Source organism: Anomaloglossus baeobatrachus, chromosome 3, assembly GCF_048569485.1.
Source record: "Anomaloglossus baeobatrachus isolate aAnoBae1 chromosome 3, aAnoBae1.hap1, whole genome shotgun sequence".
NCBI lineage: Eukaryota > Metazoa > Chordata > Amphibia > Anura > Aromobatidae > Anomaloglossus > Anomaloglossus baeobatrachus.
In genome coordinates, this window is record NC_134355.1 from 675676981 (window position 1) to 675704803 (window position 27823).

Here is a 27823-nt window from a genome sequence, read left to right on the forward strand (position 1 = left end):
ATGCAGCGCCCCCCTCCTCCCCTACACTCTATTCCCTTACAGGCAGCACTCCCTCCTCCCCTACGCTCTATTCCCTTACATGCAGCACCCCCTCCTCCCCTATGCTCTATTCCCTTACAGGCAGCACCCCCTCCTCCCCTACGCTCTATTACCTTACAGGCAGCACCCCCTCCTCCCCTACGCTCTATTCCCTTACATGCAGCACCCTCTCCTCCCCTACGCTCTATTCCCTTACATGCAGCACCCCCTCCTCCCCTATGCTCTATTCCCTTACAGGCAGCACCCCCTCCTCCCCTACGCTCTATTACCTTACAGCCAGCACCCCCTCCTCCCCTACGCTCTATTCCCTTACATGCAGCGCCCCCTCCTCCGCTATGCTCTATTCCCTTACATGCAGCGCCCCCTCCTCCCCTATGCTCTATTCCCTTACATGCAGCGCCCCCTCCTCCGCTATGCTCTATTCCCTTACATGCAGCGCCCCCTCCTCCCCTGCGCTCTATTCCCTTACATGCAGTGCCCCCTCCTCCCCCCTATGCTCTATTCCCTTACATGCAGTGCCCACTCCTCCCCTGCGCTCTATTCCCTTACATGCAGCACCCACTCCTCCTACGCTCTATTCCCTTACATGCAGCGCCCCCTCCTCCCCTACGCTCTATTCCCTTACATGCAGTGCACCCCTCCTCCCCTACGCTCTATTCCCTTACATGTAGTGCCCCCTCCTCCCCTGCGCTCTATTCCCTTACATGCAGTGCCCCCTCCTCCCCTGCGCTCTATTCCCTTACATGCAGTGCACCCTCCTCCCCTACGCTCTATTCCCTTACATGTAGTGCCCCCTCCTCCCCTATGCTCTATTCCCTTACATGCAGCACCCCCTCCTCCCCTACGCTCTATTCCCTTACATGCAGCGCCCCCTCCTCCCCTGCGCTCTATTCCCTTACATGCAGTGCACCCTCCTCCCCTACGCTCTATCCCCTTACATGCAGCACCCCCTCCCTCCTCCCCTATGCTCTATTCCCTTACATGTAGTGCCCCCTCCTCCCCTATGCTCTATTCCCTTACATGCAGTGCCCCCCTCCTCCCCTACGCTCTATTCCCTTACATGCAGTGCCCCCTCCTCCTCTGCGCTCTATTCCCTTACATGCAGCGCCCCCTCCTCCCTTCGGGGAGGGGTACCGTCTGACCCCCACGGAGCTGAATATGTGCTGACAATAGATCATTATCCGAGGTTTCCCAATCCTGGGGGGCCCTTTAGGGATATGTTCATTTCTGCATTTTTGTTGCAGATTGGGTTTTTTTTAACCAAAAATGAGAATATTGGCAGGAAACAGTCGGTGTGTGATCTGTGCGGTGTTTATATGATTTCTTTGCCTGCTATTATGTGTTATTTTAGTATTAGCTGCCGCCCCCCAACTGCATAAATGTGGCACCACCATGATGGGAGTGTGAATGATTACAGATCATTGGGGGCACCGTGAAGTCTCCCCCCCGCCGTGTGCGCTGTTCTCATCCGTCCTCCTCTCCGCTTACACAATCTCACATTTATTCTCGCCTCCAGCTGAGAGTTACGACACGGCCCGGCCATGTTTCTGTCTCCCACGCAGCGCTGGCAATAAGATTATATGGCCGAGGGTAATTTCAACAGAGGAACCTGGCGCTGAGCAGAACAGTGTACAGACATGTCCATGGTAAATCTCCGCTATGGCTCGTACGATCGCCGCAGAGCTGCACCGCTGGGGCTCCACCACCAGAGGGCAGTGCGGGATCTCAGCGTGAGGCCCCTTCTGACTACAGGAACGTGATAGGGAAAGAACACAAGTCCCTGCAGGGACGTACAGAAAGTAATAGAAGGCCAGAAAGATACAGACTGCAGCGGCAGCCAGGACCTCAGAGGTGACCGACATCAGCACAACCGGGCCACAGTGTAACCCTGGATAACATGGCAAAAAATCAGCAGAGGGAGGAGGATGTATTCACAGAGTGATTCCACCAGCAGAATAGTGAGTGCAGCTCTGGAGTATAATACAGGAGGTAGCTCAGGATCAGTAATGTAATGTATGTACACAGTGACTGCACCAGCAGAATAGTGAGTGCAGCTCTGGAGTATAATACAGGAGGTAACTCAGGATCAGTAATGTAATGTATGTACACAGTGACTGCACCAGCACAATAGTGAGCGCAGCTCTGGAGTATAATACAGGAGGTAACTCCAGGATCAGTAACGTAATGTATGTACACAGTGACTGCACCAGCAGAATAGTGAGTGCAGCTCTGGAGTATAATACAGGATGTAACTCAGGATCACTAATGTAATATGTACACAGTGACTGCACCAGCAGAATAGTGAGTGCAGCTCTGGAGCATAATACAGGAGGTAACTCAGGATCAGTAATGTAATGTATGTACACAGTGACTGCACCAGCACAATAGTGAGCGCAGCTCTGGAGTATAATACAGGAGGTAACTCCAGGATCAGTAACGTAATGTATGTACACAGTGACTGCACCAGCAGAATAGTGAGTGCAGCTCTGGAGTATAATACAGGATGTAACTCAGGATCACTAATGTAATATGTACACAGTGACTGCACCAGCAGAATAGTGAGTGCAGCTCTGGAGTATAATACAGGATGTAACTCAGGGTCACTAATGTAATATGTACACAGTGACTACACCAGCAGAATAGTGAGTGCAGCTCTGGAGTATAATACAGGAGGTAACTCAGGATCAGTAATGTAATGTATGTACACAGTGACTGCACCAGCAGAATAGTGAGTGCAGCTCTGGAGTATAATACAGGAGGTAACTCAGGATCAGTAATGTAATGTATGTACACAGTGACTGCACCAGCAGAATAGTGAGTGCAGCTCTGGAGTATAATACAGGAGGTAACTCAGGATCAGTAATGTAATGTATGTACACAGTGACTGCACCAGCAGAATAGTGAGTGCAGCCCTGGAGTATAATACAGGAGGTAACTCAGGATCAGTAATGTAATGTATGTACACAGTGACTGCAGCAGCAGAATAGTGAGTGCAGCTCTGGAGTATAATACAGTCATGTATTTATAATTGTGTGTAAAAACATACCGGAAGCCAAACATTATCTCATCATGCCGGAGATGAGCGTCGTCGTCGATGGAGAGCACGGCTTCAGTCTCGATCTCATCCCAGGGAAGGAAGCGATTGTTCAGACTGTTCTTCTCGGTGCGCACCACCTGGGGGAGGGGGACGCAGTTATTACACAGGAGACACTAAACCTGACCCCACATGGGGGGCTATAGAGGCAACTTTCACACTAACCACTTATAGGTGTATACAGGTAAAAGATATACATTTGTTGCACGTCCCATCTTGCCTGCACATAAACGGTAACCAGGATATTCCATAACCAAAATTCTATGGTGTAATGAAATGCAGGTTAGTGCTCTCTGTTATCAGCCATTTGAGTGTGATTGCGGTTGATGGCCTTCTGTTATGGGGTCTGACCCTGCCATGGCTGGATGTCCTTATGCCGGTGGTGGTGGGGGGTTGCAGTCAGCGCCGCGCAGCCGTGACTATATCCGCGCTCCTCTCACTTCTGCCCTATTACTCTGCACTATGAAAAAATATCATCATCAGGCCAAGAAGGGCGAGAACGGCATCAATCAGGGAACCCAGCGGAGCCGCACAGACCTACCCCCCACATTACACAAGAAGCCATTGGTGTCCGGCAGCGAGCGCCGCTCCAGCAGGGACCCCCATGGGAAATCAGCGGAGACGGACGCTGGAGGCTGACGGGCGGCCATGCGGCAGGTGACGGCCTGTAGCTGCAGGTAAGTAGTAAAACCTGGAGCAGAAGATTTATTGACCCCGGATGACACAGGACCGATGTAAGGAATGCAGCCAAACACGCCAGGAACGCAGGGGGCGGCCGGCTCCGATCTGGAAGAGGCGAGGACTGGAGACCTCGGGGGGGTCTGCGCTGCCTAAAATAACCTCACACTAATAAACAGAGAAACGTGGACCCAGGAAGAGTGGACGATCACGTGCAGAAAACTCCATAATATACTAGAACTTTCCTGCCCATCCGCTACCTCCCTGCAGGGAATAATCACCCCCTGCTCCTGCCCCGCAGGGAATAATCACCCCCTGCTCCCGCCCCGCAGGGAATAATCACCCCCTGCTCCCGCCCCGCAGGGAATAATCACCCCCTGCTCCCGCCCCGCAGGGAATAATCACCCCCTGCTCCCGCCCCGCAGGGAATAATCACCCCCTGCTCCCGCCCCGCAGGGAATAATCACCCCCTGCTCCCGCCCCGCAGGGAATAATCACCCCCTGCTCCCGCCCCGCAGGGAATAATCACCCCCTGCTCCCGCCCTGCCGGGAATAATCACCCCCTGCTCCCGCCCTGCCGGGAATAATCACCCCCTGCTCCTGCCCCGCAGGGAATAATCACCCCCTGCTCCTGCCCCGCCGGGAATAATCACCCCCTGCTCCTGCCCCGCCGGGAATAATCACCCCCTGCTGCTGCCCCGCAGGGAATAATCACCCCCTGCTGCTGCCCCGCAGGGAATAATCAACCCCTGCTCCTGCCCCGCAGGGAATAATCAACCCCTGCTCCTGCCCCGCAGGGAATAATCAACCCCTGCTCCTGCCCCGCAGGGAATAATCAACCCCTGCTCCTGCCCCGCAGGGAATAATCAACCCCTGCTCCTGCCCCGCAGGGAATAATCAACCCCTGCTCCTGCCCCGCAGGGAATAATCACCCCCTGCTCCTGCCCCGCAGGGAATAATCACCCCCTGCTCCTGCCCCGCAGGGAATAATCACCCCCTGCTCCTGCCCCGCAGGGAATAATCACCCCCTGCTCCTGCCCCGCAGGGAATAATCACCCCCTGCTCCTGCCCCGCAGGGAATAATTACCCCCTGCTCCTGCCCCGCAGGGAATAATCACCCCCTGCTCCTGCCCCGTAGGGAATAATCACCCCCTGCTCCTGCCCCGCAGGGAATAATCACCCCCTGCTCCTGCCCCGCAGGGAATAATCACCCCCTGCTCCCGCCCTGCAGGGAATAAATCGTCCCCTGCTCCCGCCCTGCAGGGAATAATCACCCCCTGCTCCCGCCCTGCAGGGAATAATCGCCCCCTGCTCCTGCCCTGCAGGGAGTAATCGCCCCCTGCTCCTGCCCTGCAGGGAGTAATCGCCCCCTGCCCTGCAGGGAATAATCACCCCCTGCTCCCGCCCTGCAGGGAATAATCACCCCCTGCTCCCGCCCTGCAGGGAATAATCGCCCCCTGCTCCCGCCCTGCAGGGAGTAATCACCCCCTGCCCTGCAGGGAATAATCACCCCCTGCTCCCGCCCTGCAGGGAATAATCACCCCCTGCTCCCGCCCTGCAGGGAATAATCGCCCCCTGCTCCTGCCCTGCAGGGAATAATCACCCCCTGCTCCCGCCCTGCAGGGAATAATCGCCCCCTGCTCCTGCCCTGCAGGGAATAATCACCCCCTGCCCCTGCCGGGAATAATCACCCCCTGCCCCTGCCCTGCAGGGAATAATCACCCCCTGCCCCTGCCCTGCAGGGAATAATCACCCCCTGCCCTGCAGGGAATAATCACCCCCCCACTGCAGTCTTGCAGGCACAGGTCTTTGCAGAGGAGGCAGCAGTTTAGCAGCAGAGATCAGCGTCACACTGTCATTCCGCTGATTCTTGGGGTTGTACATGCGGGCGCTTGTCTTTTGGACAGCATGCCTCCTGTATGGTGTGACTGCTCTGCCTGGCATTTCCAGCTGGAGGGAGCAATTCTACATTCATTATCCCTCTGCCTCATCCATATTAGTGATATGAGAGAAGGCCACAGCGTCCCACGGGCCGGAAACTCTCTGCTCATTCACAAAATCATCAGTGCCTGAGAGAGGAAAACGAGGACAATGGAGCACAATAGAAGCCCCCGGCACGGGCCCCCACCCTCCCCTAACAGTGGACAGACGGACCCCCACACCGGCTGTCAGAGCATCTGCTACCTGTTATGGGGAGACCGCACTCCTGCATGTGAAGATCTTAAAAGGAAAACAGTTAACAGGTTTATGCCTCCTAATCTGAGAGCAGCACAATGTAGAGACAGAGATCCTGATTCCAGCGATGTGTCACTTACGGAGCTGCTTAGTGTAGGTTTGATAAAATCACTGATTAATCAGCAGGACATTATCAATACAGGACTACTTGGCGTGCGCAGGTAGTCCGGCATATTCATGAGCTGTGCATAACTGCTAGATCTACAGCAGAGGAGACAGACAGCTCACTAAGTGACACATCGCTGGAATCCGGGTCTCTGTCTCTACATTGTGCTGCTCTCAGATGGGGGAGCAAAAACCTGGTGCCCGATTCCCTTTACAGGATAATCACATTTATATTCTTTTTACTATGTACGATCTTTGCTTGCAGTCGGGGGTGGGAAACTTCCTGAAAATCCAAACTCTGATCGGTTGATACATTGCATCTGATCCACGTGCCGGTTTGTTATACTGTATCCGATCCCTGTTCCAGTTTAGTACATTGCATCCGATCCTCATGACGGCTTGATACATTGCATCTGACCCCGTGACGGCTTGATACATTGCATCTGATCCCGTGACGGCTTGATACATTGCATCTGATCCCGTGACTGCTTGATACATTGCATCCGATCCTCATGACGGCTTGATACATTGCATCTGATCCCGTGACGGCTTGATACATTGCATCTGATCCCGTGACGGCTTCATACATCTGATCCCGTGACGGCTTGATACATCTGAACCCGTGACTGCTACATACATTGCATCTGAACCAGTGACTGCTTGATACATTGCATCTGATCCCGTGACTGCTTGATACATTGCATCTGATCCCGTGACTGCTTGATACATTGCATCTGATCCCGTGACGGCTTCATACATCTGATCCTGTGACGGCTTGATACATTGCATCTGAACCCGTGACGGCTACATATATTGCATCTGAACCAGTGACTGCTTGATACATTGCATCTGATCCCGTGACTGCTTGATACATTGCATCTGATCCCGTGACGGCTTGATACATTGCATCTGATCCAGTGACGGCTTGATACATCTGATCCTGTGACGGCTTGATACATTGCATCTGAACCCGTGACGGCTACATATATTGCATCTGAACCAGTGACTGCTTGATACATTGCATCTGAACCCGTGACTGATACAATGTATCTGACCCCCGTTCCAGTTTAGTACATTGCATCTGATCCCGTGACGGTTTGATACACTGTATTTGACCCGTGAGGTTTGATACATTGTATCTGATCCCGTGATGTTTGATGCATTGTATCTGATCTTGTGATAGCTTGATACATTGTATCTGATCCCGTGATGTTTGATACATTGTATCTGATCCCGTGATGTTTGATACATTGTATCTGACCCGTGATTGTTTGATACATTGTATCTGATCCCGTGATTGTTTGATACATTGTATCTGACCCCGTGATGTTTGATACATTGTATCTGACCCGTGATTGTTTGATACATTGTATCTGATCCCGTGATTGTTTGATACATTGTATCTGATCCCGTGATTGTTTGATACATTGTATCTGATCCCGTGATGTTTGATACATTGTATCTGACCCGTGATTGTTTGATACATTGTATCTGATCCCGTGATTGTTTGATACATTGTATCTGATCCCGTGATGTTTGATACATTGTATCTGACCCGTGATTGTTTGATACATTGTATCTGATCCCGTGATGTTTGATGCATTGTATCTGATCTTGTGATAGCTTGATACATTGTATCTGATCCCGTGATGTTTGATACATTGTATCTGATCTTGTGATAGCTTGATACATTGTATCTGATCCCGTGATGTTTGATACATTGTATCTGACCCGTGATTGTTTGATACATTGTATCTGATCCCGTGATGTTTGATACATTGTATCTGATCCCGTGATGTTTGATACATTGTATCTGACCCGTGATTGTTTGATACATTGTATCTGATCCCGTGATGTTTGATACATTGTATCTGACCCGTGATTGTTTGATACATTGTATCTGATCCCGTGATGTTTGATGCATTGTATCTGATCTTGTGATAGCTTGATACATTGTATCTGATCCCGTGATGTTTGATACATTGTATCTGATCTTGTGATAGCTTGATACATTGTATCTGATCCCGTGATGTTTGATACATTGTATCTGACCCGTGATTGTTTGATACATTGTATCTGATCCCGTGATGTTTGATATACTGTTTCTGATCCTCTGTGATAATTTGATACATTGTATCTGATCCTCGAGGCAGGTCCAGCTACACGGACACAATGTAACGGTCATGTTGTGCTTTTCGGAGTCTTTATTTTCTGTTCCTGTGCCTATCATGTAACAATTTGATGCAGTTTCAAACCAAATAAACCACAACCTGCCGGTGTTTGTGAGCAGGAGGCGGCCGGGATTAATGCGGAGCTGATCACATTCACCAACAGCAAACAGAGATAGTGTCAAAACTATAAAATGAGGAAAACGGCAAAGTGTCTGTAAAATCAAGCAGCCTTACGATTTACCTCTCTGTTCAAGGACTAACCTGTTCCTAATTCTCTAGTGTACCGTCGTTCAATGCCTAGGTTACCGGCCTCCGCTGCAGTCTATCAGAGGAGGCCAGTTTCTTAGGCACTCGCATACTCAGATCTAATGCCTTTGCTTACAGCACCATTTCAAACCGGGGACACAATAATCTACACCCCCCCCCCACACACCCCACGAGTCGGCCATGATGTAATAAAGCATGGCTGACCGGGCCAGCAACCAAAGGGTTAAAAAGCGATCAGATCACCTGTCCCTGAATACCTGAAGTATTTGCAGAACACATACAAAACATGGAGCGTGCGCTGAAAGGTCACGGAGACCGGTTACTGGCCCCCCACTTATGAGCCACGTCACCAAGAGGCCCTTTCATGTGAGGCCAGGGCCGCACACAATTCGCCATGTTATCAGCTCAATGCCAGGAGATCACCGCCGGACGCAGCGATATAAATCAGGAGCCCGAACCTGGCAGCGCCGCACAAGCACGTGCCCGGAGGAGTCACAATCACATGTGTACGGCTGGGGTAACACAATCATCTGGAAGGGGGGGAAAAAAAACAAAACGATTCCTTATGGTTCTGAAATTACCATAATTACTTTTCCCATTCAGAACCCAGGCTTCAAATCTCTGCATCCCTGATGCTTTACACTGCAGCTCAGCTTCTTCACATTTGTCTTGCATGTAAGGAACAGCTCAGCCGTACACAGAAGGATCATATTAAAAAGTGTTGTCCAATGTTTTGTATCCAGAACCTTGTATTGTTTTATTTCTACAGTTTACTGTCCGTTGCCTAGGTTACCGACCACGGCAGCGTTCTATCAGAACCAGACCGTTTCCTAGGAGCTTGTAAGCTTTGCGGCTCTTAAGACGGCCATGGTCGGAGCCCCTGCGCCCCTCGTTGGCTACTAAATGATTGAGAATTTGGAATGAGGCACGCTCCTGTGCTCCTTACCTAAAAGAACGACCACCGCCCTGCAAGTACCAGCAGCTACAGATTGCAAAACCGGCGACTGCCCTGATAGATTTACAAGAGCTGGCGACTTCCAGCAGCGAATAGCCGCCCCCCAGGTGTATGAGCCTTATACAAGGCAATTAGCGGAAGGACCCCTCCCCCCGTATCGGTATAGCAAGACGTCGGTGACATACACTGCACAGAGGGGCTCATTAACAAGCAAATCTAAAAATGACCTGGAGCTGTAATCCCCCCGCAGGCCCCCCCTCTGTGCCGTCTCCTATATTATGTCGGTTGATGCAGGTACCCGGTACAGGAGGCAGACACCGCGACCATCAGGGGCCGTCACCCGGCTGACCCCAAATATAACACCGCCCCGAAATACAGCGCATCTAGTGTCAGTCTCCGAGGAAACCGCAAAACGGGAAGTCTAATAATAGGACGACATTATCCCGTATAAGGCTATGTGCGCACTAGAGATGTGAAGTTTCTCGAGAAAATCTTCTCGAGAAACTTCTGGGAGTGAAGATTTGCTGAACTCCGGAAAAAATCCGCGGCAAAACCGCATGCGGATTTACCGCGGATTTGCCGAGGAATTGCCGCGAAATTGCCGCGAAATTGCCGCGATTTTCCCGCGGGTGGTTCCCTGCGGATTTTTGCAGGCTGTACTGCAGAAATCCGCGGGATACCTGCGGATTTAATGGACATGTTCATTTTCTCAAGAAAGTTTCTCGAGAAATTTCCGCACCGAAACTTTCTTGAGAAAAATCCGCACCAGTGCGCACAGCTTTTTTTTTTTCTCATAGAATTTCATGGGAAATGTCTGCACAAAGATTGCAGACATTTCTCAAGAAATTTCCGCGGCAAATCCGCGGGTAAATCCGCGGGTATTTTGCTCTAGTGCGCACATAGCCTAACAGGACCATCAGCGGAGGACGCTACCGGGAAACACAAATCCCGCAACCCCGAAGACATCCACCGAAAACAACATGAACGGGCACGGACATTTCTAATTATCAACTTACACTTTACATGACTAATACATCTAATTTATCACTTTGGAAATAAATATTACTTATTCTGTGTCATGCCCCAGAGCTGCACTCCCTGTTATGATCCTGTACTGATCCCGAGTTACCTCCTGTATTATACTCCAGAGCTGCACTCACTATTCTGCTAGTGCAGTCACTGTGTACATACATTACATTACTGATCCCGAGTTACATCCTGTATTATACTCCAGAGCTGCACTCACTATTCTGCTAGTGCAGTCACTGTGTACATACATTACATTACTGATCCTGAGTTACCTCCTGTATTATACTCCAGAGCTGCACTCACTATTCTGCTGCTGCAGTCACTGTGTAGATACATTACATTACTGATCCTGAGTTACCTCCTGTATTATACTCCAGAGCTGCACTCACTATTCTGCTAGTGCAGTCACTGTGTACATACATTACATTACTGATCCTGAGTTACCTCCTGTATTATACTCCAGAGCTGCACTCACTATTCTGCTGCTGCAGTCACTGTGTAGATACATTACATTACTGATCCTGAGTTACCTCCTGTATTATACTCCAGAGCTGCACTCACTATTCTGCTGGATCAGTCACTGTGTACATACATTACATTACTGATCCTGGGTTACATCCTGTATTATACTCCAGAGCTGCACTCACTATTCTGCTGGTGCAGTCACTGTGTAGATACATTACATTACTGATCCTGTACTGATCCTGAGTTACCTCCTGTATTAGGCTATGTGCGCACTAGTGCGTTTTACCCGCGGATTTGCCGCGGAAATTTCTTGAGAAATGTCTGCAATCTTTGTGCAGACATTTCCCAGCAAATCGTATGTGAAAAAAAAATAGCTGTGCGCACACTATGGATTTTTCTCAAGAAATTTCCTTGAGAAGAATTTCTTGAGAAAATTTCTTGAAAAAATGAGCATGTCAATTCTTTTCCGCAGGTACCCTGCGGATTTCGGCAGTACAGCCTGCAAACTCCGCAGAGAACAACCTGCGGGAAAATTCGCGGCTAATACGCGGCAAATCCGCATGCGGATTTACCGCGGATTTGGTGTGGATTTTTTCCAGAGGTCCGGAAATCTTCCACTCCCAGAGGTTTCTCAAGAAATTTTCTTGAGAAACTTCACAGTTCTAGTGCGCACAAAGCCTTATACTCCAGAGCTGCACTCACTATTCTGCTAGTCACTTCCTGTATTCCCTTCTATGCTGCCAAGATTCAGCTCTTACAGGGATGTGTATGTCGATACTTGCTGACTGTTTCCGGTTATAGCCCTCTCTGTTCTGGCCACGGTCTCTGGGGCAGGTTGGCCGGTCACAGCCGCCCGCAGCTCCAGGACAGCAGTGTTATCTCCGTACTAGAAGGTGGCCCGATTCTACGCATCGGGTATTCTAGAATTTACGTATTGTGTAGTTCATGTATGATTTTTGTTATATATATGTGCGGTATGTGCGTATATTTGTGTGTGCAGCGTTGTCTGTGTGTGGGTGTCTGTGTAGGGCAGTTGTTTGTGGTTTCCAGTGTGTGTGTGTGGTGTGTTGTGCAGTGCGCGCGCGCGCGTGTGTGTGTGTGTGTTGGGGGGAGGTGTGCACTCTCCATCGTGCTCCATCCCCTATGCTGCGCACCCCCCATCGTGCTACATCTCCCATCCTGCGCACTCCCAAACGTGCTCCATCCGCCATGCTGCGCACTCCCAAACGTGCTCCATCCGCCATGCTGCGCACTCCCCATCGTGCTCCATTCCCTATGCTGCGCACTCCCCATCGTGCTCCATCCGCCACGCTGCGCACTCCCCATCGTGCTCCATCTCCCATGCTGCGCACTCCTAAACGTGCTCCATCCGCCATGCTGCGCACTCCCAAATGTGCTCCATCCACCATGCTGCGCACTCCCAAACGTGCTCCATCCGCCATACTCCACACTCCCCATCGTGCTCCATGCCCCATGCAGCGCACTCCCCATCGTGCTCTATCCCCTATGCTGCGCACCCTCCATCGTGCTCCATCATCTATGCTGCGCACTCCCAAACGTGCTCCATCCGCCATGCTGCGCACTCCTAAACGTGCTCCATCCGCCATGCTGGGCACTCCTCATCGTGCTCCATCCCCCATGCAGTGCACTCCCTATCGTGCTCCATCCCCTATGCTGCGCACCCCCCATCGTGCTCCATCTCCCATGCTGCGCACTCTCAAACGTGCTCCATCCGCCATGCTGCGCACTCCCAAACATGCTCCATCCGCCATACTCCGCACTCGCCATCGTGCTGCATCCGCCATGCTGCGCACTCCCAAACGTGCTCCATCCGCCATGCTGCGCACTCCCAAACGTGCTCCATCCGCCATGCTGCGCACTCCCAAACGTACTCCATCCGCCATGCTGCGCACTCCCAAACGTGCTCCATCCGCCATGCTGCGCATTACCAAACGTGCTCCATCCGCCATGCTGCGCCAGCATCAGCCTCTCTACCCGCATCATCAGCCTCTCTGCCCGCAGCATCAGCCTCTCTCCTCCCAGCATCAGCGTCTCTGTCCCTAGCATCAGGCTCTCTCCTTCCAGCCTCCCTCAGCATCAGCCTCCTTTTCCCAGCCTTCCCAAGGATCAGCCTCTCTCCTCCCAGCCTCCTTCCTCCCAGCCTCCCTCTCCCAGCCTCCCTCAGCATCAGCCTTCCTGTCCCAGTCTCCCCCAGCATCAGCCTCCCCAAGCATCAGCCTCCACCAGCATCAGCCTCTGTTCTTCCAGCCTCCTCCAGCATCAGCTTCCCTAAGCATCAGCCTCCCTCGTCCCAGCCTCCCTCAGCATCAGCCTCTCTCCTTCCAGCCTCCCTCAGCATCAGCCTCCTCTCCCCAGCCTTCCCTAGGATCAGCCTCTCTCCTCCCAGCCTCCTTCTTCCCAGCTTTCCCATCCCAGCCTCCTTCAGCATCAGCATTTCCCTCTTCCCCATGATCAGCCTCTCTGCTCCCAGCCTCCTCCAGCACGCCCTGCTCCTCTGCCGACACTCACACACCCGATCGCATGCACTCACACACACACCCGATCGCATCCACTCACACACACACCCGATCGCATCCACTCACACACACACCCGATCGCATCCACTCACACACACACCCGATCGCATCCACTCACACACACACCCGATCGCATCCACTCACACACACCCGATCGCATCCACTCACACACACCCGATCGCATCCACTCACACACACAGACACTGACGATATCGCACTTACGCGCTCATACTCACAACATCCGGGGATATCACATGCTTCTGGCCATGTGATCCTCCGTCAGGTCCTGGAAGATCACAACAGCACATTTTCGCCGCCGAGAAGCAAGCGATATCCCAGGATGTCGTGAGTATGTGGATGCGATGTGAGGTGTGTGTGAGGTGTGTATGAGAGTGAGTGTGAGTGTGATCTGATGTGTGTGTATGTTTGTGTGTGTGCGTGTGGACCTTCCGGCGCAGCAGGACCTTGATGGGCTTGTAACCATGCGAGCATGGTTACCAACGTATCCACACCACTCCCACCACTGCCGTGGGAGCGGGGGCCGGGGGAGGGGGAGGGAGTACAGTACTCACCTCCGTGACAGCGCTTGTAACCATGCGAGTATCCACACCACCCCTTTGGGAGCGGGGGCCGGGGGGGGGGGGGGGGGTTGGGGGGGGTTAGGGAGTACCGTACTCACCTCCGTGACAGCCGTGTCAGTTAGAGAAATGCGCGGGGGGAGGGAGGGGGTGGGGCCAGAGCTAACGTGCATTGCGTGAGGGGGGCGGGGCGTGGCGTGGCTGAATTGCCAATGCCTGCAGGGTGCCGGGGCGAGAGGCCAATCTGTGGGGGGGGCGGAGCCTGGGCGAGCGGCTGGCCAATCCGTGTGGGGGCGCAGCCTGGGTGAGCGGCCAATCCGTGTGGGGGGGCGGGGCCATGGCGAGCCCAGCGGCCAATCAGCTTTGTGTCACCGTAAGGACACAATTTTGGAGCATGACAGACAGACAGACAGACAGACAGACAGACAGAATAAGGCAATTATATATATAGATGTCTCTTGCTTCTCTGACATAATTTGCATTGCCCAGAACGATGCAGAGAAGCAAAGATAAAAGATTCAAAATCTCAGCAGATTCCAGGACTGTAATTAATAAATGTTCCTGCTCCATTGTAACTAACGGGTGTCTGCAGCTCAAGAAATCCCACAAATCTCCCCTGGAAAACAGCTATTAATAATTCCTTGTTGTCAGACACAATGCATGGACTACGACTCGCATGTGGGGAAGCCGCACTATCACTACACACTGAAATATCCAGCTGCACCATACAACACACCGTATACTCTGACCATCCCATCTATATAGGCTTCTCCATTATCACAGCAATTCAGCTCCACAACTGACCCCATAAGTATATAACTACTATAATACTGCCCCTATACACAAGAATATACAGTCATATGAAAAAGTTTGGGCGCCCCTATTAATATTAACCTTTTTTCTTTATAACAATTTGGGTTTTTGCTATTTCAGCTTCATATATCTAATAACTGATGGACTGAGTAATATTTCTGGATTGAAATGAGGTTTATTGAACTAACAGAAAATGTGCAATCCGCATTTAAACTAAATTTGACCGATGCAAAAGTATGGGCACCTCAACATAAAAGTGACATTAATATTTTGTAGATCCTCCTTTTGCAATAATCACAGCCTCTAGTGGCTTCCTGTAGCTGTTAATGAGTTCCTGGATCCTGGATGAAGGTAGATTTGACCATTCCTGTTTACAAAACAATTCCAGTTCAGTTAAGTTTGATGGTCTCGAGCATGGACAGCCGCTTCACATCATCCCACAGATGTTCAATGATATTCAGGTCTGGGGACTGGGATGGCCATTCCAGAACATTGTAATTGTTCCTCTGCATGAATGCCTGAGTAGATTTGGAGCGGTGTTTTGGATCATTGTCTTGCTGAAATATCCATCCCCTGCGTAACTTCAACTTCGTCACTGATTCTTGCACATTCTTGTCAAGAATCTGCTGATACTGAGTTGAATCCATGCGACCCTCAACTTTAACAAGATTCCCGGTGCCGGCATTGGCCACACAGCCCCAAAGCATGATGGAACCTCCACCAAATTTTACTGTGGGTAGCAAGTGCTTTTCTTGGAATGCCGTGTTTTTTGCCTCCATGCATAACGCCTTTTTGTATGACCAAACAACTCAATCTTTGTTTCATCAGTCCACAGGACCTTCTTCCAAAATGTAACTGGCTTGTCCAAATGTGCTTTTGCATACCTCAGGCGACTCTGTTTGTGGCGTACTTGCAGAAACAGCTTCTTTCGCATCACTCTCCCATACAGCTTCTCCTTGTGCAACGTGCGCTGTATTGTTGACCGATGCACAGTGACACCACCTGCAGCAAGATGATGCTGCAGGTCTTTGGAGGTGGTCTGTGGATTGTCCTTGGCTGTTCTCACAATTCTTCTTCTCTGCCTTTCTGATATTTTTCTTGGCCTGCCACTTCTGGGCTTAACAAGAACTGTACCTGTGTTCTTCCATTTCCTTACTATGTTCCTCACAGTGGAAACTGACAGTTTAAATCTCTGAGACAACTTTTTGTTCCTTCCCCTGAACAACTTTGTTGAATAATCTTTGTTTTCAGATCATTTGAGAGTTGTTTTGAGGAGCCCATGATGCCACTCTTCATAGGAGATTCAAATAGGAGAACAACTTGCAAGTGGCCACCTTAAATACCTTTTCTCATGATTGGATACACCTGCCTATGAAGTGCAAAGCTCAATGAGGTTACAAAACCAATTTAGTGCTTTAGTAAGTCAGTAAAAAGTAGTTAGGATGGTTCAAATCAAGAAATTGATAAGGGTGCCCATACTTTTGCACCGGTCAAATTTTGTTTACATGCGGATTGCACATTTTCTGTTAGTACAATAAACCTCATTTCAATCCAGAAATATTCCTCAGTCCATCAGTTATTAGATATATGACACTGAAATAGCAAAAACCCAAATTGTTATGTACAAGAGTATAACTACTATAATACTGCTCCTATGTACAAGAATATAACTACTATAATACTGCCCTCTACGTATAAGAATATAACTACTATAATACTGTCCTATGTACAAGAGTATAACTACTATAATACTGCTCCTATGTACAAGAATATAACTACTATAATACTGCTCCTATGTACAAGAATATAACTACTATAATACTGCCCCCTATGTACAAGAATATAACTACTATAATACTGCCCCCTATGTACAAGAATATAAACTACTATAATACTGCTCCTATGTACAAGAATATAAACTACTATAATACTGCTCCTATGTACAAGAATATAAACTACTATAATACTGCTCCTATGTACAAGAATATAACTACTATAATACTGCCCCTATGTACAAGAATATAACTACTATAATACTGCTCCTACTGTACAAGAATATAACTACTATAATACTGCCCCTATGTACAAGAATATAACTACTATAATACTGCCCCTATGTACAAGAATATAACTACTATAATACTGCTCCTACTGTACAAGAATATAACTACTATAATACTGCCCCTATGTACAAGAATATAGCTACTATAATACTGCTCCTACTGTACAAGAATATAGCTACTATAATACTGCTCCTATGTACAAGAATATAACTACTATAATACTGTCCCCTATGTATAACAATATAACCCCTATATACTGGTACTGCTGTGTAGTACTCTCCGTTCCCGGCCCTGCAGACAGTGCTGCTCCTCGTCTGTTCTTCCTCGCAGTCTGGGCTGTGATGTTGGCATCTCCGGGGATTTCTCGCCATTTATTACCGGGGGATAGCGGTACAGTGAGATGTGTCCCCTTTATTATACATTATCCCGCTCCCTAGTAATGAGCGTTTTCTGGCACATCCATATTCATTGTTTACCAGCTATAAATCTGCGCGGTGTCTCCTGGATGCCGGCACTTCGCTCCTTCATGTGTCTTCAGCATAATTATTCTTGGTTTGATGTTGCAGTGAGTGGGGTGTCGGAGCGCCGTCGCCTTCCCCGGCTGAAGGTGGTGGTGGGGGGAGGGGGATAACGAGCGCCCGGTGACGTGTCAATCATTATCGTGGGCCTTTAATTGCGTCTCCTTCCAGCTGACGAGCCATAAAGAAGCCTCATCTTCTATCGGCAGCAGAATGATTTTGTCAAATATTATGTCTAAGAGTCATTAACATTTATGTGGATGCAAAGAAAAAAAAAAATGTGCATAACCCCGGGACGCGCTAATAAAATATTTGGCTCCGTCAGTGAAGACGACTATAATATTACCAATTATAATGGACGATGCACTTGGAGGACTTGCTCTTAAAGGGGTCCATATGGGATATTAATAAAAGGGGGACGGAGGAGCCGTGGAAAGAACCGGATATCCTCCACATATCCGGTTGATCGGCGGAGGATTCCCGATGATTACATCTCACCATGGCGGACAGACAAGGACAGCAGGAGTCAATGATGGGAGTCGCTGTCCTCTGCCTGCACACAACACCTTTGCCGTTGATCAAGATTTCCATTGACTTCAGCCGTGAAATTTCATAGATCCTGCCCCGGCATGGCTGCCGCTTACTGCCCGATGTGGGCATACAGGCGCCATGTCCATACCAGCATGTGACCGGTTGTGAATGTCATCAGAGTGGGTGCTGGAGTGGAGCTCCCTCTGGTGGCCAGGAATGGTAATGAAGCTGAGTCTAAATCTGTGACTCAGACAGGTGTTGGAGTTAATTGGGAATCCAGGAACTCCTATTGCAGATCAGCCTAGTGTATTAGGAGAGCATTTTCTGCCTTCCGGTGATAAATGTTCCTGCTGGTTCTGAAGATGGCTGGGAGTTTTCCCTTCAGTTTCTCCCATTTATCCTGTGCCTGAATCTACTCCAGATACGTTTGCTAGTTTCTGTGCTTAATTGTGAGTGTTTCTGCATATTCCACTTGTTGCTTTGTTTTGGTTTCTTGTATGTGAGGATCTGTCTTTCTGCTTTTGTGAGCAGGGCAGTTCCTCCAGCAAGAAAGGGAGCTTGCTCCCTTGTTCATGTTTGGATTATTTGCACTTTAGAAAATATTAGTTCTGTGATTTTGTTTCTTCCCATTATATCTGCAGTTCTGGTTAAAGTGTCTGGCATAAGAGTACCTGATATAGTGGGGGAGAGACCATGTGGCCTTAGGATTTTTATTTATCAGGAGATTGGCATTTTTTGCAGGGTTTTATGCTGGCCGCAATCAGTTATCTGTCCTATCCTTTTGTATCTAGTAAGTTGGGCCTCACCTTTTGCTAATCTATATTTTCTGTGTATTGTGATTTCTTACATCACTGTCATTGCATGTTGGGGGCTTGCTATTTCTTTGGGGACTGCTCCAAGGCAAGTTAGGATTCCTCATTTCTACCTTTGAGGTGTAGCAAGTTTCTCCGGCAGTGACGAGGTGTCTAGGTGTGTTAGGAACATCCCACTGCTACTTCTAGTGTTGTCCGATAGATAGGGGATTGCGGTCAGCTCAGTTTCCAACTACTCTTGTGGTTTTGCTTTTTCTTGATTAATGGGATTTTTTGTGATCATGCACGGCTACCAGCTCATAACAGTGACCGCTGCAGCCGGTCAGTTACCACATTAGTGATATTCTGGAGGCTTATAACTGGGAGCACCATCGATCAGGGCAGCATCAAGGACGCGGGAAGGGACTGTTATTTGTTTATTTTTAAACTTTGAGGCTGGTTCCGTTTGCTGTCAGTGAATGAGAACAGTCTGACTACAATTTACTCCAATATCTGGTCCTGCTCAGTTATATACAGGGCAGACCGTAAGCTAAAAATCAGAAGTAGAGGGGCATCAATCTCCCAAATTTCAATTAGGTCCCCCAAAAAATAAATAAAATCTGCTCCAAAAGAAAAAGTGCCCCGAAGAGACCTTTATCATGCTTTGAGGTCTCTTCAGTTCCTTCCAACACATAAGAAGCAGAGTGCCAAGAAGGGGTTAAAAGAATAAGCTATCGGCCCGTCTCGTGGCTGCCGCTCCTCGGATCTTCGGCCGGTGTCTGGGCCATATGTGGTGACATCGGGAGGGAATAATCTGTTCTAATCTGTGACCACTTCCTGACTGTGAAGAATCCCGCAGCCGCCTCGTCACTGAAGTGTAGGATTTTGGCGAATCAGAAAACTCAACTTCATCCAATTAGTTTGGAATCGATTCATCTCTGAGCGGCGGCTCCACAAGAGTCTGCTACAGTGTATCAGCGGGGTCCCAGAGTCACAGATCATTGTGTGGACTGGATACAAGTTGTATCTACTGAGGAGGACATGTGCAGCCTCCTCACCGCCCCGCAGCCTCCTCACCCCAGCAGCCTCCCCATTCTGCAGCCTCCTCACCCCAGCAGCCTCCCCATTCTGCAGCCTCCTCACCCCAGCAGCCTCCCCATTCTGCAGCCTCCTCACCCCAGCAGCCTCCCCATTCTGCAGCCTCCTCACCCCAGCAGCCTTCCCATTCTGCAGCCTCCTCACCCCAGCAGCCTTCCCATTCTGCAGCCTCCTCACCCCAGCAGCCTTCCCATTCTGCAGCCTCCTCACCCCAGCAGCCTTCCCATTCTGCAGCCTCCTCACCCCAGCAGCCTTCCCATTCTGCAGCCTCCTCACCCCAGCAGCCTCCCCATTCTGCAGCCTCCTCACCCCAGCAGCCTCCCCATTCTGCAGCCTCCTCACCCCAGCAGTCTCCCCATTCTGCAGCCTCCTCACCCCAGCAGCCTCCCCATTCTGCAGCCTCCTCACCCCAGCAGCCTTCCCATTCTGCAGCCTCCTCACCCCAGCAGCCTCCCCATTCTGCAGCCTCCTCACCCCAGCAGCCTTCCCATTCTGCAGCCTCCTCACCCCAGCAGCCTTCCCATTCTGCAGCCTCCTCACCCCAGCAGCCTTCCCATTCTGCAGCCTCCTCACCCCAGCAGTCTCCCCATTCTGCAGCCTCCTCACCCCAGCAGCCTCCCCATTCTGCAGCCTCCTCACCCCAGCAGCCTTCCCATTCTGCAGCCTCCTCACCCCAGCAGCCTTCCCATTCTGCAGCCTCCTCACCCCAGCAGCCTTCCCATTCTGCAGACTCCTCATTGCCCAGCAGCCTTCCCATTCTGCAGCCTCCTCACCCCAGCAGCCTTCCCATTCTGCAGCCTCCTCACCCCAGCAGCCTTCCCATTCTGCAGCCTCCTCACCCCAGCAGCCTTCCCATTCTAGCCTCCTCACCCCAGCAGCCTTCCCATTCTAGCCTCCTCACCCCAGCAGCCTCCCCATTCTGCAGCCTCCTCACCCCAGCAGCCTTCCCATTTTGCAGCCTCCTCACCCCAGCAGCCTTCCCATTCTAGCCTCCTCACCCCAGCAGCCTCCCCATTCTGCAGCCTCCTCACCCCAGCAGCCTTCCCATTCTGCAGACTCCTCATTGCCCAGCAGCCTTCCCATTCTGCAGCCTGCTCACCCCAGCAGCCTCCCCATTCTGCAGCCTCTTCACCCCAGCAGCCTTCTCATTGCCCAGCAGCCTCCCCATTCTGCAGCCTCCTCACCCCAGCAGCCTTCCCATTCTGCAGACTCCTCATTGCCCAGCAGCCTTCCCATTCTGCAGCCTCCTCACCCCAGCAGCCTCCCCATTCTGCAGCCTCTTCACCCCAGCAGCCTTCTCATTGCCCAGCAGCCTCCCCATTCTGCAGACTCCTCATTGCCCAGCAGCCTCTCCATTCTGCAGTCTCCTCACCCCAGCAGCCTCCCCATTCTGCAGCCTCCTCACCCCAGCAGCCTTCTCATTGCCCAGCAGCCTCCCCATTCTGCAGTCTCCTCACCCCAGCAGCCTCCCCATTCTGCAGCCGCCTCAACCCAGCAGCCTTCCCATTCTGCAGCCTCCTCACCCCAACAGCCTCCCCCATTCAGCAGCCTTCCCATTCTGCAGCCTCCTCACCCCAGCAGCCTCCCCATTCTGCAGCCTCCTCACCCCAGCAGCCTCCCCATTCTGCAGCCTCCTCACCCCAGCAGCCTCCCCATTCTGCAGCCTCCTCACCTCTGCAGCCTCCTCACCCCAGCAGCCTCCCCATTCTGCAGCCTCCTCACACCAGCAGCCTTCCCATTCTGCAGCCTCCTCACCCCAGCAGCCTCCCCATTCTACAGCCTCCTCCCCATTGCCCAGCAGCCTCCCCATTGCCCAGCAGCCTCCTCACCATGCACCAGGACAGCTGAGGATCTCGCACAGGAGCGGAGACTTGGTATCGCATTACTTCCATAGCCTGCAGGATAACATTACTTTCCCAGACTCGCCGGCGGATACTGACGTGCGGGATATCTACACACCCTACCAAATTCCACTGCAGCAGGTTGCATCACATACCGGCTCATCTCATCTCACCTACACAGAGGATTTCCCTGAAAATAACGCAGACAGGCCGGAGGAATTTTTTAATCAGATTAAAATGTAGACAGGGAAACCGTCAGTAAGCTGGTCTTCATGCACCTAACAGTTTTTCTTCTGTAATGTAGGAATGGGGGGGGGGGGGGGGGGATTCGTTGTTCCTACAAGGGAACATCCCTATTCCCCAGTGCAGACACTGAAAAAGCAGGGAATGCTGGGAGATTTCAGCTCTGAAGCCTGCAGAATTGTGAATGCATTTTCTTTCTATATCCTCTAAATACCACCTTCTGCTTAGTAGCAATAATAACTGGAGCTCAAATATAAAATTTCTTGTGCTCAGGGATTCAGGTCAGCCCCACTCCCATGCTTTATACTGCAGCACCGCTTCTTTACGCTGGCTGTTGGAAATAAGCACAGGCTAAGCATGGGGTCAATAGAAAAATAACTAAATTTCCTTTCCCACAAAACTAAAGTGACAAACTATCACCTTTAGACTATGGCACCTGGACAAAAGTGAAGTTCAAGACCCCTTCAACCAAAAATCTAAGCAAGAGACACACAATGCAAAGCAAGAGGGGGGGGAGCAGGCTGCAAGACAAAGGAGCATACTCACATTAAAGCCTCCCCCCAGGCCTCAGCACTGATGACTGCAGGGCTCCTTTAAGACACAGGACACAATCCTGTAAGACGCACCACATCTGGGCCAGATATAGCGCCATTAAAACATGCTCTAAAATAGAGCACAACATACATGTCCCCGCGCCGAGGAAGTGCTAAAAATACAAGACCGAACGAGAGCGCAGCTTTAAATGTGGACCGCAAAGACAGAAATATCAGAATATAGCGTATAATTAGACTGAGGCCGCGGACAGGTCGTCCTGCAGTCACTGCGGATCCCACAGAATATGCTGTGCTGAGACATCAGAAGCCCCACACTGCAATCAAATGCATGACAAGGTCTATACTGACAACAGGGGCGGTATTATAGTAGTTATATTCTTGTACATAGGGGGCAGTATTATAGTAGCTATATTCTTGTACATAGGGAGCAGTATTATAGTAGTTATATTCTTGTACATAGGAGGCAGTATTATAGTAGTTATATTCTTGTACATAGGGGCAGTATTATAGTAGTTATATTCTTGTACATAGGGGCAGTATTATAGTAGTTATATTCTTGTACATAGGGGACAGTATTATAGTAGTTATATTCCTGTACATAGGGGGCAGTATTATAGTAGTTATATTCTTGTACATAGGGAGCAGTATTATAGTAGTTATATTCTTGTACATAGGAGCAGTATTGTAGTAGTTATATTCTTGTACATAGGAGCAGTATTATAGTAGTTATATTCTTGTACATAGGGGCAGTATTATAGTAGTTATATTCTTGTACATAGGGGGCAGAATTATAGTAGCTATATTCTTGTACATAGGGGCAGTATTATAGTAGTTATATTCTTGTATATAGGGACAGAATTATAGTAGTTATATTCTTGTACATAGGGGGCAGTATTATAGTAGTTATATTCTTGTACATAGGGGCAGTATTATAGTAGTTATATTCTTGTACATAGGGGCAGTATTATAGTAGTTATATTCTTGTACATAGGGGCAGTATTATAGTAGTTATATTCTTGTACATAGGGACAGTATTATAGTAGCTATATTCTTGTACATAGGGGCAGTATTATAGTAGCTATATTCCTGTACATAGGGGCAGTATTATAGTAGCTATATTCTTGTACATAGGGGCAGTATTATAGTAGTTATATTCTTGTACATAGGGGCAGTATTATAGTAGCTATATTCTTGTACATAGGGGCAGTATTATAGTAGCTATATTCCTGTACATAGGGGCAGTATTATAGTAGCTATATTCTTGTACATAGGGGCAGTATTATAGCAGTTATATTCTTGTACATAGGGGCAGTATTATAGCAGCTATATTCTTGTACATAGGGGCAGTATTATAGTAGTTATATTCTTGTACATAGGGGCAGTATTATAGTAGTTATATTCTTGTACATAGGGGCAGTATTATAGTAGCTATATTCCTGTACATAGGGGCAGTATTATAGTAGCTATATTCTTGTACATAGGGGCAGTATTATAGTAGCTATATTCCTGTACATAGGGGCAGTATTATAGTAGCTATATTCTTGTACATAGGGGCAGTATTATAGTAGCTATATTCTTGTACATAGGGGCAGTATTATAGCAGCTATATTCTTGTACATAGGGGGCAGTATTATAGTAGTTATATTCTTGTACATAGGGGGCAGTATTATAGTAGATATATTCTTGTACATAGGGGCAGTATTATAGTAGTTATATTCTTGTACATAGGGGCAGTATTATAGTAGTTATATTCTTGTACATAGGGGCAGTATTATAGTAGTTATATTCTTGTACATAGGGGCAGTATTATAGTAGCTATATTCCTGTACATAGGGGCAGTATTATAGTAGTTATATTCTTGCTCAAATTACACAACAGTGAAGCTGTTATATATCACGGGTAGTAAATCGCTGTTGGCAGTGGACATGTAATAAACGTTTTCTCTGCCAGGACATTGTGTAAATGAGATTTACAAGCTATGAACATTTTTTAAATCATAAATGAGCTGAGCGCCGGCCTCATTGTTGTGAGAAGACAGCGGTTACCAGTGGACAATGGCGGCAGCTGCTTTCCTATTGTAGAATATCTGCAGCGATCGGTGCCTGTAGAGGTTTTCCACACTTTTGTATATTGGATGTTGCCCATCGGGCTCCTCTTGTCGGTCTCTGGCCGTAGAGGCAGAGCGCTGTGTATGGGACGAGGTCCGCTGTCTCCGTAAACCACAATACACATGTCCATAGGCCGCCCACCGATATCTCCCACGTCCTGAATACCCAGACTAGTGCTTGGATAACTCTGTAATGCTCCCTATTTCCTGCGGGGGCGCTGTGCGCTATGAACATGTGCTACTGATGGGCAGAGGCTTGTGCAGCAGATCTGCTTATCCAGGGCACCTTGTAGTATTAATGACGGGATTGATTGAAGCAGAAAAGCCGGTGCTCGCTTTGTAGGGTCCGAGCAGTGATTGCAGAGTGCTGACTACATAGTGACGGATTCTGGACAGATAGAGGCAGCCATAAACCCGGCGCTGCGGTCACCGTACACCCCGGCCCTTGTACTTTGCTCCTCCAGTGACTCTCCTCTGTCTAGATAACATGAATGAATGGCGCCGGGTGTTCAGTCGTCTTTTGGTACAGGTTCAGTGAATATCCCAGCACTGTGGAGCAATAGCAACATTTCCCATTTTGTTTTTCGCTTTTGTCTGCGACTACCAATATTCATGACCTAGGACCGACTACCGCCAAGTTCACGACCAAGGGCCAACTACCACCAAATTTACGATTTATGACCATCTACCACCAAGTTCACGACCTAGGGCCCACTACCACCAAGTTCACGACCTAGGGCCCACTACCACCAAGTTCACGACCTAGGGCCCACTACCGCCAAGTTCACGACCTAGGGCCCACTACCGCCAAGTTCACGACCTAGAGCCCATTACCACCAAGTTCACAATTTATGACCAACTACTATCAAGTTCCCGTCTTATGGCCGACTACCAAGTTCACGACCTAGGACCAACTACCGGCAAGTTCATGGCCTATGGCAAACTACCACCAATTTCAAGACCTAGGGCCAACTACCACCAAGTTCACAACCTATGGCCAATTACCGCCAAGGTCACAAACTATGGCCGACTTCCACCAAGTTCACGACCTAGGGCCAACTACCACCAAGTTCACGACCTATGGCCAATTACCGCCAAGGTCACAAACTATGGCCGACTTCCACCAAGTTCATGACCTATGGCCGACTACCACCAAGTTCACGACCTAGGACCAACTTCTACTAGGCTCATGACCTATGACTTTTGAGCAACTACAGCTCAGGTCATTGGCAGTTTCCTGAACAGATTACAAAGTAAATTAGTGACTGAGGATTTACATTTAAGGAAAGCGGGAGGACAACAATCCCTATTTTATGCATCCTTCTGTTACCAACTTTCGGGGATGCTAGGGGACTGTCCAAACCCTGCTTTCTCAATCGCAAGCAGCTTAAAGGAATTCTTCAGTACAGAATGATTTACCGGAGGACGCAGGGCAACAGTGTTTGGAGCTGAGCCTGCATCACACACGCCGGGTGCTGGCTGCGCTATACAGCCAACACCTGCCTCTAACAGCAGCGAATGGAGCCAGTATTGACAGTGGAGCCATCCGGGTTCGGCATGCTTTCCCGGTGGCCAATTTAGCCCCTTTTTGCATTGAAATTAGTTAGAAGCCTACTGAAGACCCTCTTTCCTTCCATCTTTGCAATGCCTATGATGCACAGCCCCAAAAATATATAATTAAATATATATCATATATTAAATACATACATTATATATATTTATAATATATTTATCATATATATAAATATATAAAATTAATACATTATAAATATATATTTATATTATATTAAATATATATATATATATATATATATATATATATATATATATATATATATATATATATATATATATATATTTCACAGAAACATGTTGTCTAATCATTTTTCGATCCCGTTGTCTTAAATTTCAACGCAACCTGAAAAAAAAAAGAAAAAAAAATCTCATCTATGTGTCCCAGGATATGTCCCGTGACTAGACGTAGGATAACTAGTTGCAGCAGGAGCCTCTCCCCCCCCCCGTTCTCAAGTTAGATGTAAATCCCAATAATGGGGCGCAGATTTATCTGACATTAGTATCCTGGCTAGGACAAGCACTATAAGTCATGATCTGCCTAGCCTCTGCAACAGATGACTGGGAAACCCTGTAGGTGTTGCCATAGCCACATCGAGCTTAATCCAGGGATCCCCCAATTTTATTATTAGGTGGAAAATGTAAAATTTGCCTGTAAATAAGCAGTAACCCCGTGGTTTCTCATCTGCGAACACGCTGGGATCCCGCCATCCTGGCACCCACGTACTAGAGGGACGCCCGCTTGTTTGGGCGCAGCGAGAAAGTAAAAATCATGGCGGCCCTACAGGAGCACGCTACACAAGAAATACTACGCAGACCGCTGACACCGCAAGTTCCTGCACTCGCTAAACTCGTCAGAAGCGGCTTCATCTCAAGTCATTTGCACTTTTGTTACTAAGCAACCTTGACGGCTTTCAGGGAATAAGCTACGGAGAAAAAAAAAGCCGTCGAATCTGTGATGGAGAGCGGATTAGTTACGGGTCTTATTTATTTCCATAGATAAAAACGTCTAATTGTGCATCATCTTCTCTAAAGACGATATAAATATGAAAGCCCTACAAAAAGGGGTGATCCGGTATGGGGTTGTGAGCGGGGCTGGTGACCTCACGTCTACAGATGTTGTTGATCGGGAAGTAGCAGAGCTCTAGGACGTAAAATCTCCAATCCCACTCGCCACCCAAAGCTTAAATTATACCAAACCCGAATTATACAGCTGGGGAATAATAAAACCTTTTAAAGAGCCCCGCCCCCGAGGAGCCAGAAAGGAAGAGGAGGGACTGAACAGTAAGAAGCAGATTAGCTAGCCCCTCTTCTCGTGGCCCTTAAAAGGATGATGTGTTGCAATCTACTTTTGAGGAGTTATTTAGTATAAGACACATGATCCCACTACCCACCCGAATTAGCAATTATACCAAACCCTAGTTATACAGTTGGGGGATATTGAAACCTTTCAAAGAGCCCTGCACTCGAAGCCAAAAAGAAAGAATATGGGCTGAAAAGAAAGCAGTGTATTAGCGGGCACTTGTTCTCATGGCTCTT

The 27823-nt window shown here is 49.0% G+C and overlaps 1 protein-coding gene across 1 annotated transcript in view; it reads right to left on the bottom strand.

Moving 5' to 3' along the window:
* Window positions 1-27823, bottom strand: part of EXTL3 (exostosin like glycosyltransferase 3) — a 60581-nt gene that overhangs the window by 668 nt on the left and 32090 nt on the right. Inside the window, exon 3 of the mRNA XM_075341627.1 lies at window positions 3086-3213. Within this exon, the coding sequence (XP_075197742.1) occupies window positions 3086-3213 (128 nt within the window). The remainder of the gene's footprint in view (window positions 1-3085; window positions 3214-27823) is intronic.